Below are 18,744 nucleotides of genomic sequence, written 5' to 3' on the forward strand. Positions count from 1 at the left end.
GTGCTCCAGAAGCAGGTGGCAGGGCGTGCTGTCCCAGGCATGGGCTAAAAGCCATGGCCAGTCTGCATTGGAGCTCCGTCTGTAAGTTCCATCACAGCTCAGAGCTATTCCTGGGAAGCAATGAGCAGTGCTTGCGTGCTTACTGTGTTTTCTGTCTGTCTCAGGAAACTTCCTGTGGACTACAGACATGGCGGCCTGTGTGAAGGAGTTGGTCTTCCACCTCTTGGCTGAGCTCCTACGTACAGTACACACCCTGGAGCAGCGGAAGCACCCAGCAGGCCTGTCCTCCTCCATCGCCCTCCAGCTCAACCCCTGCCTGGCCATGCTGATGGCCTTACAGTCAGAGCTGCATAAGCTGTATGACGAGGAGACCCAGAGCTGGGTCTCGAGCAGCGCCTGTGGGGGCTCTGGAGCAGCAGCTGTGGGCGACCAGGGCAGGTTTTCCACCTACTTCCACGCCCTCATGGAAGGATGCCTGGCAGTTGCGGAAGTAACCCTACCTACCAATATCAGTGTCACAGCTAGCGGGGTGACCTCAACGACCACCCCAAATCTCAGTGACTCGTCCTCTTCCTCCTCCTCCTCCCCAGGACAGACACCACAGAGCCCTAGCCTACTGTCCAAGAGAAAGAAAGTCAAGATGAAGCGGGAGAAGGCCTCCTCCTCCAACAAGCGACAGTCCTCCCGTGCCTCAGACGCAGACTCCACAGTGCTCAGCATTGGGGGAAGCAAGCCTGAAGACATGCTGTGGTTCCACCGTGCCCTCACCTTGCTTATCATCCTTCGGCACCTCACCAAAAAGGACCCACAGGGCCTGGGTGTAACGAGCGATGCCATTGCTGATGCCTGCCAGGCCCTGGTGGGCCCCACTGCCCATAGTCGCCTGCTTGTGATCTCTGGCATTCCCACCCACCTGGATGAGGCTGTTGTCAGAGGGGCCATCCGCAAGGCCTGCAATGCCCATGGCGGTGTCTTCAAAGACGAGATCTACATTCCACTGCAGGACGAGGACCCCAAGAAGCCAAAAGACAAGGCTGAGGGCAGCGACAGCAAGGTGGAATCTGAGAAGCTGCTGGGGTTCCCCAGTGTGGACAGCCTGGAGGGGAGCACGTCGAGCAGCCTGGCCCCCGCCATGAGCATCAGCGCCTCGGCCTCCACCAGCCAGGCCTCGGTCTGCAGTTCACAGTGTGTCTCACAGACTGCCAGTGACCTCTCAGTGGACCCACTGCCCTCAGGCCTGGAGCTTCCTGTTCCTCCTGTTCTGTTGGAACCCCATGTAGTGTCCAGTCAGGAGAGCCTGGACATTTCCTTATGCAGCACCGGCAGCCTGGGCAGCCTGGGCAGCCTGGGGGAGCCTCTAGACAATCCAGAGACAGCATCTGTGTCCGACATGGGCTCAATGTACACGGTCACTTCCCTGGATACCCAGCCCCTCGCAACGCGCCCTATCAAAGGCTTTGCAGTGGTGGAGGTAATAGCTCTCAGCCCTGAAAGCTGCTGCTTAGCCCTGACCTAGCCAACATGGCTTCTCCATGTTACTTCCAAGGTGTTAGCTAGCAGGCAGCATGGGATTCTGGGGAGCTCCTGGGCAACTCTGAGCAGCTGCTTTTCTTGAGGTCCAAGAGGGACATCCTGTGTGGTATTAGGAGGCACAGGTAGCTCATTGCTGTGAGCAGGGTGAGGGTCTCTGGCAGGTCCACTCCAAGACCATGGCTATGTTTTGAGAGGCACTTTGCATGGTGCCAGCGTGTGCTCCAGGAATGCCGTGTACAGGTGCCAGGTGTGCCCCGGTGATGGCTACTGCAGATGCCACAGGTTTCTTGGGCTACCTTGTTTAGAAATGAGGCATCTAATGACTTCCTGCACTCTTACAAGAGTTAAGCTCCAAGGTAAAACCCAGCCCTGGGGTGCAACACTTGTTGGTGTTCAGAAAGCCCTGGGCTCCCGCCCCAGCACCTCTGTAAGAGTAAGTGCTCACTCTTTTGGCTACATAAAGCACAGGGGCAAGGACTTTTATCAGGGGCTCCCCCAGCTGGGCCACCTTCCTGGGGACTGGGCAGCCTTTAGGCTCCAGAGCTTCCCAGGGAACAGGGTCAGCAGTGCCCATGGCCCCCACGCAGGACCCCTCAGAGCTCACCCTTCCTCCTTGTTCAAACAGATCAGGTCCCGAGCCAAAATTGAGAAAATCAGAGCAAGTTTATTTAACAATAATGATTTGATTGGTCTGTCAAGTCTGGATGGTGAAGACGAACTGATGGAAATGTCAACAGAGGAGATTTTGACGGTGTCAGTGGTGAATCAGAGTCTGTTTGACACTCAAGGGAGTCCAGGGCTAGAAGATTACTTCAGTGACAAGTCAATTAAAGGTGAGTTGTGGGCTGTGTGTGTTTAGTGTTTATAGTTTCATTTTTATTTTTTATTTTTAAAGATTTTATTTCATGTATATGAGTACACTGTTGCTGTCTTAAGACACACCAGAAGAGGGCATCAGATCCCATTACAGATTGTTGTAAGCCACCATGTGGCTGCTGGGAATTGAACTCAGGACCTCTGGAAGAGCAGTCAGTACTCTTACCCACTGAGCCATCTCCCCAGCCCTCCCTTTTATTTATTAATTCCATGTATGTATGTGTGTGTGAGTGTGCATGTCCATTGCCATACTTGTATAGAGGTCAGAGGACCACTTGTGGTAGTCCATTTTCTCCTTTCTCCGTGTGGGTCCCAGGGATCAAACTCAGTTCCTCAAGCTCACAGGCAGGCACCCCTACCCACTGAGCCATCTCACAGGCAGGCACCCTTACCCACTGAGCCATCTCACAGGCAGGCACCCTTACCCACTGAGCCATCTCACAGGCAGGCACCCTTACCCACTGAGCCATCTCACAGGCAGGCACCCCTACCCACTGAGCCATCTCACAGGTCCAGATTTGAGTTTTTAAATAGAGTCTCACATAATCCAGGTTGGCTGTGGATTCCCAATGTAGCTGACACTGGCCTTGAACTCCTTGCTCCTCCTGCCTCTCCCATTCAAGTACTAGGATCATAAGTTTGAGCTACCACACCATATCAGCTTGAGTTATGTTCTTTTATTTAATTTTTATGCCTTTAGTGAGCAGTTTTAAGTATACAGAAATTTTGAGCTCTATGCTGGCTGATAGTGGCTGATGGTGTGATTCTCTGTAGGGTATGAAGAACGCTCGAATTCAGCCCCAGTACATGGGGCTTTGTGTTGTGGGTGGGCAGGGAGCCACAGCCCTTGTTCCAGCTAGAGACTCTGAGGCAGGCTCTCCATGGGAAGCCCCACCGTGGGCTTCCTTGTTATAGTATATTATTGTGTTCTGTCCTGTGCAGACTCAGACGGGACTGCTTGTGTTCACTGGACTAACCAGGGGCTGGAGTGACAGCTCAGCAGTTAAGAGCACTGCTACTCTCCCAGAAAACCTGAGTTCAGTTCCCAGGGCCACATCATAGTTCCTATAAGACCCCATCTCAAAGGAGGGCTGGCAAGATGGTTCAGTGGCCAAATGTGCCTGCCAGTAACCCTGGTGGCTGCCTAAGTTTAATCCCTGGGACCTACAGTGTTGGAAGACTACAGTAGTTGTGCTGGTGCAAACTCAAACACACACACACACACACAAACACTCTTTCATAAATAAATACATGGGTCAAATGCCAGTGACTGTTCATAGCAGGCAAATGTAACACGGCACTGCTGATGTGGAATGTCTTGTTGGTCATAGGTGCCTTACATGGTCTGCCTTAGCAGCTAGCTGCCTTGCTGCCCACAAGGGCTCCCAGTGTTCCTTTGAGGGTGTATTCTGCTGCCCCTTAGGAGATGAGCGGCATAGAGTTTATTCACAGATGCCCAAGCACTTCTTGTTATAGCCTAGGCTTCCCTACTTTGAACCTGGAATGCACTTTTAGCTCCTGATTCTTTTGCAGTCAAGCCAAGTACTGCTGGTGCTCAAAGCTTTGCTAATGCACATTTGGGCCTCATTTTGCCCCTGCCTCCATCCTCACCCCCTCCTACATACACACATGCACAGTGGTCTCACCATGTAGCCAGTATTGATCTTGAATTCCAAGTCCTCCTGCTTCAACTTCCCAAGTGGTGAGATTCCAGGTGTATGGCACTGTGCCCAGCCTGAGAGAAAGAGCTTTTCTCTCTGTGCACCCTGCCAGTCTTACACGCTCTCTCACAGCACAGTGGTCCATTTCCTCACTCTGAACAGCCACAGGCCCTGACTGCCTGGGTGTTCTTTTTCTTCTTTGGATTATCTAATCCATTGCTGCTGCTTAAATTAAGATAAGCTGGCGCTGAACAGATGGCTCACTCAGAGGGTATTCGTTGCTCCTGCAGAGGACCTAGGTTTGGTTCCCAGCGCCTACATGGCAGCTCACAACCATCCATAGCTCCAGTTCCAGGGGATCCAGTGTCTTTCTTGCCTCCTCTGACACTAGGCATTCCTGTGTTACACATACTTACATGTAGACAAAACAGTCATGCACAGAAAATAAAAGTAAGTCTGAGAGTAGACTCAGAGTGAGTGTGGTAGTACACTCCTTTAAAACATAAAATAATGGGGCTGGGGAGATGGCTCAGTGGGTAAGAGCACCCGACTGCTCTTCTGAAGGTCCGAAGTTCAAATCCCAGCAACCAAATGGTGGCTCACAACCACCCGTAATGAGATCTGATGCCCTCTTCTGGTACGTCTGAAGACAGCTACAGTGTATTACATGTAATAAATAAGTAAATAAATAAATCTTTAAAAAATAAATAAATAAAATAAAATAATAAGCCGGGCGTGGTGGCTCATGCCTTTAATCCCAGCACTCGGGAGGCAGAGGCAGTAAGATTTCTGAGTTCGAGGCCAGCCTGGTCTACAAAGTGAGTTCCAGGACAGCCAGGGCTACACAGAGAAACCCTGTCTCGCCGGGCGTGGTGGCGCACGCCTTTAATCCCAGCACTCGGGAGGCAGAGGCAGGCGGATTTCTGAGTTCGAGGCCAGCCTGGTCTACAAAGTGAGTTCCAGGACAGCCAGGGCTACACAGAGAAACCCTGTCTCGAAAAAAAAAAAAAAAAAAAAAAAAACCAAAAAAAAAAAAAAAAAAAAAAAGAGAAACCCTGTCTCAAAAACAAAAAACAAAAAAACAACAACAACAAAAAAAACAAAACTAAATTAAGGTGTGTTGATGTACGGGGACAAGTAGACCTGAGTGCACGGCAGCTCTGAGTTCAGAGCCCAGAGAGAGCCAGGAGGCCTATGGCTTCCATGCAGCTGTGACAAAGAACAGAGGACATGGCTGAGTTCTGTCCTCACTGCAAGAAAGGTCGAGTGTGTGACGAGGGTGAGGGCCTGAGGACGAGGACTCAGGTGGCTCCTTCCAGCCAGTGTGTGCTGTGCAGAGACAGCGCAGTGAGCACAGAAGCTCTCAGGGAAAGCCTGGCTGCCTGGTGCAGGCTCCTGAGTCCCGTGTCATGTTGACCAGAGGAAATTAATTCTACTCCACACACATGGTGGTATGCACACACTTCCACCACGTACACAGCACACACATGCGTTAATTTTCTAAATGTGTGGTTGCTAGCTAGGCAAGAGAATCAGAAGTTCAGAACAAACCTCAGCTATAAGACCCTGTCTTTGAAAACAAAATGTGCAGTTGCTAGAGAAGATGCCTGCAGAGTGTGGCCTAGCATAGCATGTTCATGAGATTTACTTAGCCTTGTCCTGTTTTGTAACAGGTGAGAAACTGGTACCTGGGGCCAGAGAGGTCCTGACAGAAATATTTAAAAGCTGTGCCCACTCAGAGCAGACGCTGAGCCTGACACCAGCCAAACCCATCAGGGTCTCTGACATCTATCTTAGCAAAGAGCAGATCAACTCCCAGACTCCAGGCAACCTCCTACACCTCTTCTTCACCAATGTCCGGCCTCCAAAGAAAGTGCTGGAGGACCAGCTCACACAGGTACCAACCACGCCATCCACATGCCCTCTATGCTGAGAGCCATGGGTTTCTCGTCTGGACTGGCCTGAGAATCTTGCTCTTCACTTTTGTGCTCCACAGATCCTGAGGAAATACGGTGTGCCCAAGCCCAAACTGGATAAGAGCAAGTACAGCAAGGCTGGGAAGGAGCAGCACCCGGTGAAGGTGGTGAGCACCAAGCGGCCTGTCACCAAGCCGCCTGCCAAGGACAAAGCCGTGCTCAGCAGCCTCAGGTGCACCTTCAATGAGCTTGGGGACAGGGTGGCTGTGGGCGGCCTTCTGCTCCTCCTCCTGAGCTCCATTCAGCCCCCTCAGTCCTCAGCTCCATTCACTGCAAGTTAACATTTCACCCTGCCTGTGAGTGGGGTAAAAAGCGAACAGGTATTGAGTGCTGAGATGAGAACACGTGGAGAGCGCATCATCCAGCCCAGCCCACATTATCCATGCACAGAAGCAGTCATTCTAGAAAGGTTTCCTGATGCGAGTAAGGAAGAACTGACTTGGGCTGGGGACACAGCTCAGCAGCAGAGTGTGCATGCAGCAGGTACAGGACTCAGGTCCTTCTGTATATATGCATGTATCACTTTCTTACTTGGCATAAAATTCAGAAGAGGCTGTGACAGAAAGATCAAGGGCTACCTGGCCAGAGAATGAGTTCCTAACTTGTCTCTCTCAAAGCAGAGAGTCAAAAGAGCACTGGAAATAGCCAGACATGACAGCAGGCACCTTTACATTTAGCTCTCAGAAGACGGAGGCAGTTGGATCTCTATGAGGCCGGATTGTTTTACATAGCAATCTTCAGGCCAGCCAAGACTACATAGTGAAGCCCTGTCTCAGATGAATGAATGGGTGAATGAATGAATGAAAGAATGAGTAAATAATAAAGTAGGGCTGGAGATATAGCTCAGTGGTAGAGCATTTGCCAAGTGTGCATGAGGCTCTGGGTTCATTTTCTAGCACTAGATAGATAATAAGTTAATTGATGCTCTTTCCTGACTTCAAAGTCCCCTTTCCTAAGTATTCCATATTTGAGTTTTCATGTATGTGTAGTATAATTTTCTTAAGGTGGAGTCTCGAGGCTATCAAGGTCAGTGGTGCATTCCTTGTGAGTGTACACAGAACCAAGAGTTCAAGGTTACTGCACAGTGTGTCCAACCTAGTCTGTGTGAGGACCTGTTTCAAACACACAAAGACAGGCTCTTACTCTAAAACCCCAGCTAGACTCAGACTAGTGACTGCCCTGCGTCAACTCAGGGATCACACAGCTAGGCTGCCATGCCTAGCTTTAGTTTATGACTCAGACCCTCACTGTTCTGATAGGCATTGCTCAGGGTGTCTAGAGAAGTCGTGTGAGTGACCAAAGCAATCCTCCACCCTTTCCTTAACCAGCTGTGTGCAGATGGCCCTGTCCTGCACTCAGAGCTGTCTGTCCATCCGTGTCCTGCTCAGCACTGCTGCTCCATGGTCTCTTGGGAGCATAGAGAGTGGGAGTAGAACTGAGAACCTGAGCTTGTGAGTTCATTCAGCCCGACTTAATCTAGGTAGCTAGTCTTGTACTGGCTGCTTCATCAGACAGTGCCACTCTGCATATATAGGAAATGACTGAAAAGACTCTCAGGAGCCCTCACATCTTAAAGTGTTGATGTGTCTTTAGAGTGGACTCGGCCTGAGTTGGGGGTGTGAGGTTCGGTGTCTCCTGTTGGAGGCAGTGTGCACATGCCCATCCTAACTGCTGAGCTCTGCTCTGTAGCAGGACTGCACTGAGTGAGAAGAAGCCGACTGTGAAGCCAAAGTCACCCGAGAAGAGCAAACCAGACGAAAAGGATCCAGAGAAGTCACCCACCAAAAAGCAAGAAGGTACTTCAGTGGCCGGAGAGCCGGCTTCCGCTCTGGGGACAGCAGCCCATTCTAGGACAGGTCACCCACTGAGATGACCCAACTCTTTATGGTCCCTGCTTCTCTGAGGCTTAGCTGAGACAGGACAGTGATGGCCATCAGCTTAAGGGAGGTAAAAATAAGGTGTGTCACGTGGGTGGTTACAGCTGAAACAAAGAGTTGGAAATCTGCTCCAGGCACTTCCCTGAATAGTGAACCAATGAGGGGCTCTAAGACAGCAGAGACAGGGGAAGCTGTGTGTGCTGTACAATTGTTATGTCAGCCTTGTGCTTCTGAGACTTGGGGAAACTAGGGAGATAGAAAGTCATGACAGAGCCTGCATGGCAGGCTGAGTGCGGAGGCTGCGTCATACTCTGGCTGAATTGGGGACAGCAAGAGCACCCCCGGGAGCACAGGGAGGGGCGCTAGGTAGAGCCACAGTGTGCGGGCTTCCCACCCGTGACAGTGCATGCTTTTCCTCCTCTCACTGACTACATGCAATGCTGCACCATCAGTTCCTGAGGAAAAGTACCTAACTCTGGAAGGATTTCACAAATTTGTCATTGACCGAGCCAAGCAAGACATCCGCAGTGTCTGGAGGGCAATCCTATCCTGTGGTTATGATCTTCACTTTGAGAGGTGAGACACTGTCCGTCCTGTAGGTTGAGTCCTGGTTTTGACTGGAAGATGTCTTAGCTGTGGTTCTGCTGGGAGATTACAGGCACCAACAACCAGCTCTCTTTTTTCCTTAAAAGCACATCAGGCCTGTTGTCCTGGGGCCCATTTGCATGATTTCATTTAGCTTTAATGACTTCTGTAGTTATCATGATTCTCCAAATGCTACCAGACTGCATTTGTGCACATGATATGGTCCATGACCAGGACACTGCTTTTTCTAGAGTCTTCTTCAGATTTCCTCTGCCCTCTATTGTCCTCCAGCCTAGGAAGGACCCAGCAAGGCAGGGCTCGCCAGCCTCTCAGGGCCCACTCCTGTCCACCGATAAATCCCAGGCAGGCAAGGAGCGTGCAGAACTAAGGAGGTCAGCACTCTAAATCACAGAGGTCCTGCAGCCTTGTCTGCAGTTGGGCTCGCTGAGTCAGAAAGGAGGAAGTATCCAATACAGACTTTCTAAGAAATCGTATTTCAGAGATTTACTTGGCCGAAGAGATCCCATGATCGCAGGGTGCATTTCCCTGGGTGAGGATTATTCATTGCCTTTGGAACATGCTGTCCCCTGTAATTTAGCCAAATGTGGGAAACCCAACCCCATCATTTGTGGTCCTGGGAGACTATGTTTGCACTCTGCCCTGATTTGAGATTCCACTTACTTATTGTAGACATTAATTAGCTTAGAGGGACTTTCTGGACTAAGAGCTGTAGTCTTCAGTGGGAGGGGACCTACAGGGCCATCAGTGGAATCTGTAGAGTGTTCCTGTGTGTGGCAGTGGGAGGAGTCCCCCCTCCTCACCACAGACTTCTCTAAGGGCAGCCATAGCTGACACCAGGTCAGCTCACCAAGTGGGGCTGTGCAAGAACTCACCAGTGAGAAGGGACTTGTGTGTCTGAGACCCTAGTGTGCGGCCAAGCTGGCCTCCAGTGTGAAGAGAGCAGTGCTACACCCTCCTTTCCCCTCCCAAGATGCTGTGGCCACCTGCACACATGGCTTCTGGCCACTGGGCAGCCCAGCCTTTCCCACCTCAAAGCTCTGGGTTTGTGGAAGAAGCATGTGCATACTGACCACATAACTGTTCTGTTGATGACAGAAGTAAACAGGAGACCCTGTGGCTGTGCTCAGGAACCGGCTCTCCCCATGTGCTTTAGAGGTTGGTGTCTTCAGCCCTGTTGAAGACATTGCCAGCAGCCTGACTTGTTCAGGTTTTCACACCCTTGATGCTATAGGGATCCATTGAGGTCATTCTCTTGGTCGCCTAGAGTTCCACTACAAGGTATAGCACAGTTAGGAGCTCTCCCTGTGAGTGGGCATGGACTAGTGTAACTGTAACAATACAGCTTGGTAGGGAATCCCTGGTGACCATACCTTGCTCTGTCTATCCTAACAGCTGAGCAAGTAAATGGTGGAATGGGGTTGCCCAACTAGGGCAGCCATGTTGGTACCTGGCTGCAGCAGCTGACCAGTACATGGGTGAGCTGGGCACCATGCCACCTGCTTCACAGGCAACCTCACATTGAATTCTTGTGACATGGTGTACCAGTACTGTTCTGAAGTCATGTCACGGGTGTGCGCTTGCCTCAGGTCGCTGAGTGGGCTCCATGTCACCTGAGGACCCTATTCCTCCACCCGATAAGAGGAAAGCACAGAACATGTGGGTTTCCAGACTTCCCACAAGGCTCTTCCATGCCCATACCCCTGATCTACTTGTACTTTGAAAGAGCTTTCCCTTTCCCCCCACATCCCTAAAGAACTCTCCCTGTCATGCCTCAGGTGTGCCTGCATTGATGTTCGACATGCACAGAAGGCCTCCAGGAAGTGGACCTTGGAGATGGATGTGGCTCTCGTGCAATACATCAACCGGCTGTGTCGCCATCTTGCTATCACACCAGCACGGCTCCATCCTCATGAGGTGTACCTTGACCCAGCGGATGCTGCTGACCCCAGGATGGCCTGCCTCTCAAGTATGTGGCCTCCAGGGGTTCCCCCACCATGCTGCAGAAATACTTATGGCTCTCCATGTACATCAACTGAAAGGCTGTAGGGGGCTCTTAAACTGGCCACCTTAGTCTCTAGCCTTTGTTTAATGTTCATTAAAACAAACTCAAGGTGGGGTAACAGGCTCAGAGTAGACAGACACCTTCCCGCATGCCCGCCTACTGTGGTCAGGCTGCTGTGAAGTCAGAGGTCAGGTCTCTGATCTGCACTAGAGGGAGAGTCCTTCAGGGAGGTCCATTTCTCTTAGAAGCATGGGATGAACAGCAGCAGAGCACTGGAGAGTCCACCCCTCCACGTAGGCAGCATCCTGATAGAGCCATGGCAACGTGGCACACAGGCACCTCAGGGCCACCTCCCCTGGCAACAAGGGCAGGATCCTTGCTCTTCTGGTTGCCAGGAGACAAAGATGGGCAAGTTGTCCATGATGGGAGTCTCTTACCAGGGAAAGGGCACAGCTGAAGGGGGCCCGGGAACTAGTTAAAAGGCAGTGTATAGTGGCACAGTTTCCTTGTCACTACTGAAGGCAGCTGGGTGACAAGCATACCAGGCTCTGCACTGCTTTTTGCCACTTCTTATAACTGTAATTATTTCAAAGTTTAAAAAACATGTAGGGTCAAGAATGTAACTGAGGAGTGAGTGTTTCCCTGCGATGCAGAAGGCCCTGGGTTCTATAGCCACAAGATTTCCTAAGACCTTATGCAGCCCTGGAATGGCCTAGGGAAGGCTAGGGATAGGACTTGAATCCAGGGCCTCACTCCATACATCTGCTTGTCACTGGCTTCTGTTCCTTAGGAGCCCCTCCCAGGGATAAAGTCCTCTGTGGGAAGCCCCTGATCCCACTCCAGTCATCCTTCCTAGGAACAGACACTTCCTCAGTTTGCCTGTCGGGGCTCGGGTGACACTCAGCCTGATCACCTTTTCCCTGCAGATGTGCCTATTGAGAGCTTACGCCTGCGCTTCGCATTGCTCCAGTCTCTCAACACCACACTGGAGACCTTCTTCTTGCCCCTGGTAGAGCTGCGTCAGACACCCATGTATGCACACAGCATCGCGGCCCTGCTGAAGGAGGCCAAAGGTGAGTGCTGACAAGAAGGAAGGTCCCGCCCCTCACAGCCATCAGGCAGGCCTTCTGTCAAGCTGCAGGATCCCCAAGAGGAGCTATTCAAAAGTAGCCTGAGCTTGGCATGGTGGCGCACGCCTTTAATCCCAGCACTCGGGAGGCAGAGGCAGGCAGATTTCTGAATTCGAGGCCAGCCTGGTCTACAAAGTGAGTTCCAGGACAGCCAGTGCTATACAGAGAAACCCTGTCTCGAAAAACCAAAAAAAAAAAAAAAAAAAAAAGTAGCCTGACAGCCAGGGCTATACAGAGAAACCCTGTCTTGGAAAAAAAAAAAAAAAAAAAAAAGTAGACTGAGCTCTGAAAAGAGAAAAAGTGTAAAAATTCAAAGCATTCATTAATAAAGTTGGTGGCATCTCCCCAAGGTGTCCTTAGGAACTAGTTGGTGTGAAGTTGTCTGTTCAGTCCTTGTTTTATACTTGGCATGTCATAGGACAGGAAGGGCAGAAGCAGATGGAGTCAGGGAATAAGGCAGAGAGGGTGACAGGAAAACACTAGCGCCCCCCTCTGGTCATTCTGCATGTAAATGCGCCCTCACACCAAACAAGAGGAGCACTGATAGAAAAGACACCTGTGTTAATTTCCGTCCTCCATATAAGCACACACACAAGCAGATGGCATTTTACATGGTGTGCTTGACCAGACAGCATTCCAAAGGGTTGGGGGATTAGTCTGCATGACCCCCTCTCACCCTCTCAGTTACAGGAGTGACTAGGAGTCAGGAGAAACAACTATATCCTCACCTCTCTGCCATATTTCCTTCTTCAGGGCTGATCTTCTATGACACAAAGGTGACTGTGATGAATCGGGTGCTAAATGCAACTGTACAGAGGACAGCCGACCATGCAGCACCTGAGATCACCTTGGACCCACTGGAAATTGTGGGAGGTAAGGCTGGCTGCATCCTGGGAACTTAGTACTTAGACAAGTGGGCCCTGAAACCCCAGGGACCAGAGAGCGGTGAGGCGCTCCAGCCCTTGCTCATCTGCTCTTCTGTCTGTGCACTAGACTCCTGATGTGTGCCTTCCAGGTCCAGACGGGCAAACAGAGGTGCTTAGCCCTCCCTGCTCCCACTGCCTTTCCTCTCTGGCTATAGCAGGGGTACAGACGCCATTGTAGCTGGTAACAAGCCCTGCTTCTGTAGTTAAAGGCAGGGCTGTTGTGTAGAGCAGGTGTGAGTTCTAGAGAAAGAGATCTGGGGTTCCCTGAGTCAGCTGCCCAAGCACCACATATGTACAGCACAAAGCTCGGCCTCTAGACCTTATTACGATCCCTTCTCACTTCCAGGGGAGATCCGAGCTTCTGAAAACTCCTACTTCTGCCAGGCTGCCCGGCAGCTGGCCTCCGTGCCATCTTCTCAGCTCTGTGTCAAGTTGGCCAGTGGCGGCGACCCCACATATGCCTTCAATATCCGCTTCACTGGGGAGGAGGTTCATGGCACCAGTAAGTGGCTCTTGGGCTGGGTGCAAATGCACAGGCCTGGGTGGGCTGTGGGGGTGGGGCACAACATGATGATACCCCGCTATCAAGGAGAAAGGCCACAGTCAGGTCTGTAGCATAGTCCTGTCTTCCCAGTCATCTAAGACAGGAACATTATAAAGTGAAGACCAGTTAGTTTATTTACCCAGAATTAAGTTCAAGGCCAACCTGGGAAATTTAGTGAAATCTTGTCTCCAAATGTAAAACGTAGAGAAAGGGAGGGCTGGGAGTGGGAAGAGCTGGGTACGTAGGGTGTGGGGAGTATAGACTGTTGGGACATAGAGGGGCTGGAGGTATAGGAGACAGGGTCATAAACTGATAGAAGTGGAGAGGAATAGGGTGTAGGAGCTGGGGAAGCAGAGAACTTAGGGTAGAGGGATGGGGTATAGAGGCTGGGTGACTAGAGAGCACTGGGGGTATACAATACAAATGACAAGGTAAATGTCCTCCTCGTTGTCCTAGGCTACAGAAGTCAGGCTAACCTCCACTGACTCGTCCTGCCCCCCCAGCCACCATTCCAGGTGTGGGGAAACCACACCCTTTTAGGCACATTTGTCCTACTCTTACTGTGACATTGAACAGCCACCCACAAGCCTTTCCCATCGAGAGGCCCAGCTGAGCAGCTGCTTGAGCCCAGTTGCTCCAGTTGCCCGTGAAACGGAGACATTGGGATCTGTCCATTAAAGCAGTACCTGGCATCATGACACTCATTGGCAATGGGGAAGATAAGCAGAGATGTCCCTTGGCCCTGCCATTCACTTTGTTCCCAGCCACTCAGGACTTTTTTTCCTGTTGTAAGTGGGTGAAGAATGTCCTCTGCCCCCACTTCCCTCTGTTCTGCACCATAGGCATACAAGCAGCCTTAGTCTGGGAACCCCGTAACCAGAGCCCTGCTTCTATGAGCAGCTGCGTTCCCAGGTGCCAGGCGCAGGCTCCCTGCTCACTGAAGACCAGTCCTCACCACTGCACAGATAGGAACTGGGACAGCAGGAAGCTCGGCATCCTCCCAAGTCAGCCAGGCTCTGCAGCTCCATGCTCTCAGACCTTAACAATCTGCCCCAGATGGACCTCCCCAGGGCTCACACCCAGCCTACAGTGTCCTAAATTGCCTGTAGCCTTCTGATCCTTGAATGCCAGCAGAAGCATCCTGAATAGGCAAGACAGGGGGGTCCCAGAAGTCTCTGCAAGGCTGCCACTGTGGCCATCATCTGTATTCACTTACCAGGGCCAATTCTGAGAGATGGTGGGAGGGAGGAGGCACTGGACAGAAGCAGCTCCCTCTTTACTTGTCAGCCTTCAGGTTCCATTCCTTCCCTGCCCCTCCTCCCATGGGACAGGAGACAGTTAGGCTGGGCACAGGTACCTTTATAGAGAGCTAGGGTCAGCATCTCAGCAGGCTCAACCTCAGGACTCCATGCGAGGCTTCGGTGCATACACTGTAGGCACTGGTGAGTGGCCTGGGACCCTCCACAGAAGGCTTGTCTCAGGGCCTAGCCTCTGCCATCCCACATAACTGACAAAAGCAGAGGCTGCTGCTGCCACCCTAGGATGGCATGTCCATAACCAACATACATAACCATGTCCACTGCCAAGTGCACAAGTGACTTGTGGTCCCAGCAGACCATGGCATATGGAGGCAGTGCTCTCCAGGTAACTCTTGAGTCCGCACTGAGACCTGCCTGTCTGTGCTCTGCAGGCGGCTCCTTCCGTCACTTCCTGTGGCAGGTGTGTAAAGAGCTGCAGAGTTCCTCACTGTCGCTGCTCCTGCTGTGTCCCAGCTCTGCAGTCAACAAGAACAAGGTGAGGCAGGGGCTGTGTCCCTGTGGTCCTGCCCCCTCTCCACACACATTTCTGGCCCCGGTGGGTCAGCTTTGATGCCCAGCTGACGGAGCATGAGAAGTGGGCGTATCTTCACTGCAGCCTCCCTCCTGCCTTGGCACGTGCTCACAGGTGACTTGACCTCTCTCGTGCAGGGCAAGTACATCCTGACACCAAGCCCCATCACCTATGGGGAGGAGCAGCTGCTACACTTCTTAGGCCAGCTGCTGGGGATCGCCATTCGTGCAGATGTGCCTCTCCCCCTGGACCTGCTGCCCTCCTTCTGGAAGACGCTGGTTGGCGAGCCTCTCGACCCTGACCAGGACCTGCAGGAAGCAGACATCCTCACCTACAATTATGTCAAGAAGTTTGAGAGTGTGAGTGACACCAGGGCAGGCCCCAGGGTCATCTGGGCCAGTACTCTGTGAGGACCCATGCTTCCTTCCAGGGAAGAGAGCCTGGGACCCTCCACAGAAGGCTTGTCTCAGGGCCTAGCCTCTGCCATCCCACGTAACTGACAAAAGCAGAGGCTGCTGCTGCCACCCTAGGATGGCATGTCCATAACCAACATACATAACCATGTCCACTGCCAAGTGCACAAGACAGTTGAAATGCTGCAGGCAGCTGAAAGAGAGGGCATGCAGATATATGTTTGGCTTGAGTGTCGAGCTGTTGGGGGCTTCAGGAAGGGAGCAAGAGGTGCACATGGGGCCCCTCCAGACCCCAGAGACTTGAGGATATGGCATTCCTGCCTCTCTTTTGCTCTCTTGGAACAACACGAACTGAGGCAACTCATAAACAAAGCATTTTCTTGGGGACTTGCAGTTTCAAAGGTTAAGTCCATTATTGTCATAGCAGGAATCAGACAGGCACAGTGGTAGACTAGTAGTTGAGAATTACATCCTAATCTGAAAGCAGAGAGGGAGATCCTGGGCCTGGCATGGGCTTTTGAAACCTCAGATTCCACCTCAAGTGACACTTCGTCCCCCACCTCCTGACAGCCTGGGCTTTGGGTTCCATGAGCCTGCTCCAGAATGCAGGCACAACTCTGAGCTGGCGGCAGCTCTGTCGAGGCCTGATGTGGGCCCATGAACATGCCAGTGTTTGCCAGCTGAAGGACAGAGTTCCACTGCCTTGGCAACAGAGCAGCAGTCAGCTTCACCCTGCCTGTATCCCACAGATCAATGATGAAAGCGAGCTGGAGGCCTTGTGTGCCGAGATTGCCTCCCAGCACCTGGCCACCGAGAGCCCTGAAGGTCCCAAGCCCTGCTGCCGGTTCACCTACCTGACCATGACTGGCGAGGAGGTGGAGCTATGCAGCCGTGGCCGGCACATCCCCGTGGCGTGAGTGTGTGACTTGAAAGGGCTGCACCACACTAGTGAAAGGGGATGTTCCCAGGGGAGGGCGTGAAATCGGAGGAAGGACACAAAGTCAGAAGAAAAGATGATCGTTAACTAATGGCTTCCCTTAAGGTAGTGAGTGGTTCTCAACAGTGGGTCCTGACCTCTTTGCTGTCAAAGGACCCTTTCATGGCATCATCTAAGACTATCAGAAAACACAAATAAGCTGGGCGTGGTGGTGCACACCTTTAATCCCAGCACTTGGGAGGCAGAGGCAGGCGAATTTCTGAGTTCGAGGCCAGCCTGCTCTACAGAGTGAGTTCCAGGACAGCCAGGGCTACACAGAGAAACTCTGTCTCGAAAAATCAAAAAAAAAAAAAAAGGAAAAGGAAAACACAGATATGTATATTAGGATTCATAACAGTAACAACTTGACAGTTATGAAGCGTCAGTGGAAATAATGTTGTGGTTGGGGTCACCACACCATGAGGAACTGTATTAAAGGTTCTCAGCACTAGGAAGGTTGAGAACCACTGCCTTAGGGCAGTAACCGCTCTTAAGGAGTGGGGTGAGCCGTGAAGCCAGGGCTGGACCAGCCAGCTGGGGGGATGTACCGTCATAGCTCTCCCCTTGCCTCACTGGTGGTCCTTGACCCAGCAGTTGGGAGAACAAGGATATCTACGCCGCAGCCATCCGGAGCCTGCGGCTGCGTGAGCTACAGAACATGGAGTGCGTGACAGCCGTGCGTGCTGGCCTGGGCTCCATCATCCCCCTGCAGTTGCTCACCACCCTCAGCCCACTGGAGATGGAATTGCGTACCTGTGGCCTCCCATACATCAACCTGGAGTTCCTGAAGGTAGGTAGCCCTTCAGGTCTGTCTCAGCACTCTGCCCTCACCACGGCTGCCTGTGCTCTGGTCCACATGCAGCCCCTGTCCCACCCTGCCTGGGATCAGGCCAGGCCTGCTCACACCTGGGCCTTTCTTCCCCAGGCCCACACCATGTACCAGGTGGGGCTGATGGAGACAGACCAGCACATCGAGCTTTTCTGGGGGGCATTGGAGATGTTCACCCAGGAGGAACTGTGCAAGTTCATCAAGTTCGCCTGCAACCAGGAGCGCATCCCCTTCACCTGCCCTTGCAAGGATGGGGGCCCTGACACTGCCCATGTGCCGCCGTACCCCATGAAGATTGCCCCTCCAGATGGCACAGCAGGTATTGCCCTTCCCAGCTCCTGTTGGAGGTGGAACCCTTAGGTCCTCATGGAGATCAGTGACCAAGACCCAGGTCAGGACTCTGCTGTACGAGGAGGCTTGGTGAGCGCTGTGGCCATGCAGCCCCGATGCTTTGTCAACATTTAAAAGCAGCCAAGGAACCACAGCTTGAACATTGCTTACCATTTTCTTACGTTCAGCTCTGCAGCACTAGAGACTAATTGCAGGGACTCATGTGAGCTGGGGAAGCTGGGGACCTCCAAGACACCCTAGATTCTCACCTTTCAAATACAGAAAGATGATTTGTGTTTCAGGTTTGTGATAGCATCGTATGTATCATAGGCTGGCCTCAGACTCACTGTGTAGTTGAGGGTGACCCTGAACTTCTGATCCTCCTGCCTCTACCTTCCAAGTGCCAGGATTATAGGTGTGTACCACCATGCCCAGTCAAAAGGACAATTTTGACTCCGTGTTGGGGAATCAAACCCTAGTCTGACAAGTAGGGATTTTTACCACTGTACTGAGGACAGTACAAGTTTGACCCATGGAGCCCACATTTTGAAAAGGAAGGCAGGCCAGACAGGATGACCAAGGACCAGTAAAATGGCTCATACCTGACTTAAATTCTATCCCTGGGATCCATGTGTTGAAGAGAACTGACTACTGCAAGTTGTCCTATGACCTCTACACATGTGGTACACAACACATACACACACATACACAAAACAATTTGTGTATGTGTGTGTGTGTGAGAGAGAGACAGAGACAGGGTTTCTCTGTGTACCCCTGGCTGTCCTAGGACTCGTTATGTAGACCAGGCTGTCCTTGAACTCACAGATGCACCTCCCTCTGCCTCCTTAGTGCTAGGATTAAAGATGTGTACCTCCAACGTCTCTGCCATCCCTCCACCTCTGCCCTGTTAGACCTTTTTTTTTTTTTAAGATTTATTTATTTATTATATGTAAGTACACTGTAGCTGTCTTCAGACATCCCAGAAGAGGGCGTCAGATCCCATCACAAATGGTTGTCAGCCACCATGTGGTTACCAGGATTCGAACTCAGGACCTTTGGAAGAGATGGCTCTTAACCTCTGAGCCATCTCTCCAGCCCCCCCTCGTTAGACCTTTTTTTCTTTTTTTTTTTTTTTTTTTTTGGTTTTTCGAGACAGGGTTTCTCTGTGTATCCCTGGCTGTCCTGGCACTCACTTTGTAGACCAGGCTGGCCTCGAACTCAGAAATCCGCCTGCC

At 51.8% G+C, this 18,744-nt stretch overlaps 1 protein-coding gene across 7 annotated transcripts in view; it reads left to right on the forward strand.

The window, feature by feature from the left end:
* Positions 1–18,744, forward strand: part of Hectd4 (HECT domain E3 ubiquitin protein ligase 4) — a 151,881-nt gene that overhangs the window by 130,737 nt on the left and 2,400 nt on the right. For 6 of the 7 annotated variants that reach the window (XM_029477883.2, XM_085837104.1, XM_021163282.3 and 3 more), the window contains exons 61-75: positions 165–1,471; positions 2,159–2,366; positions 5,744–5,967; positions 6,067–6,218; positions 7,736–7,842; positions 8,376–8,499; positions 10,305–10,495; positions 11,458–11,604; positions 12,415–12,534; positions 12,934–13,089; positions 14,822–14,925; positions 15,099–15,320; positions 16,124–16,287; positions 16,945–17,140; positions 17,276–17,498. In XM_029477883.2, the coding sequence (XP_029333743.2) occupies positions 165–1,471; positions 2,159–2,366; positions 5,744–5,967; positions 6,067–6,218; positions 7,736–7,842; positions 8,376–8,499; positions 10,305–10,495; positions 11,458–11,604; positions 12,415–12,534; positions 12,934–13,089; positions 14,822–14,925; positions 15,099–15,320; positions 16,124–16,287; positions 16,945–17,140; positions 17,276–17,498 (3,645 nt within the window). The remainder of the gene's footprint in view (positions 1–164; positions 1,472–2,158; positions 2,367–5,743; positions 5,968–6,066; positions 6,219–7,735; positions 7,843–8,375; positions 8,500–10,304; positions 10,496–11,457; positions 11,605–12,414; positions 12,535–12,933; positions 13,090–14,821; positions 14,926–15,098; positions 15,321–16,123; positions 16,288–16,944; positions 17,141–17,275; positions 17,499–18,744) is intronic. The other variant, XM_029477884.2, reaches the window with a different exon arrangement.

This window comes from Mus caroli, unplaced genomic scaffold (assembly GCF_978045245.1).
Source record: "Mus caroli unplaced genomic scaffold, Mus_caroli_1 scaffold_4, whole genome shotgun sequence".
Classification (NCBI taxonomy): Eukaryota; Metazoa; Chordata; class Mammalia; order Rodentia; family Muridae; genus Mus; species Mus caroli.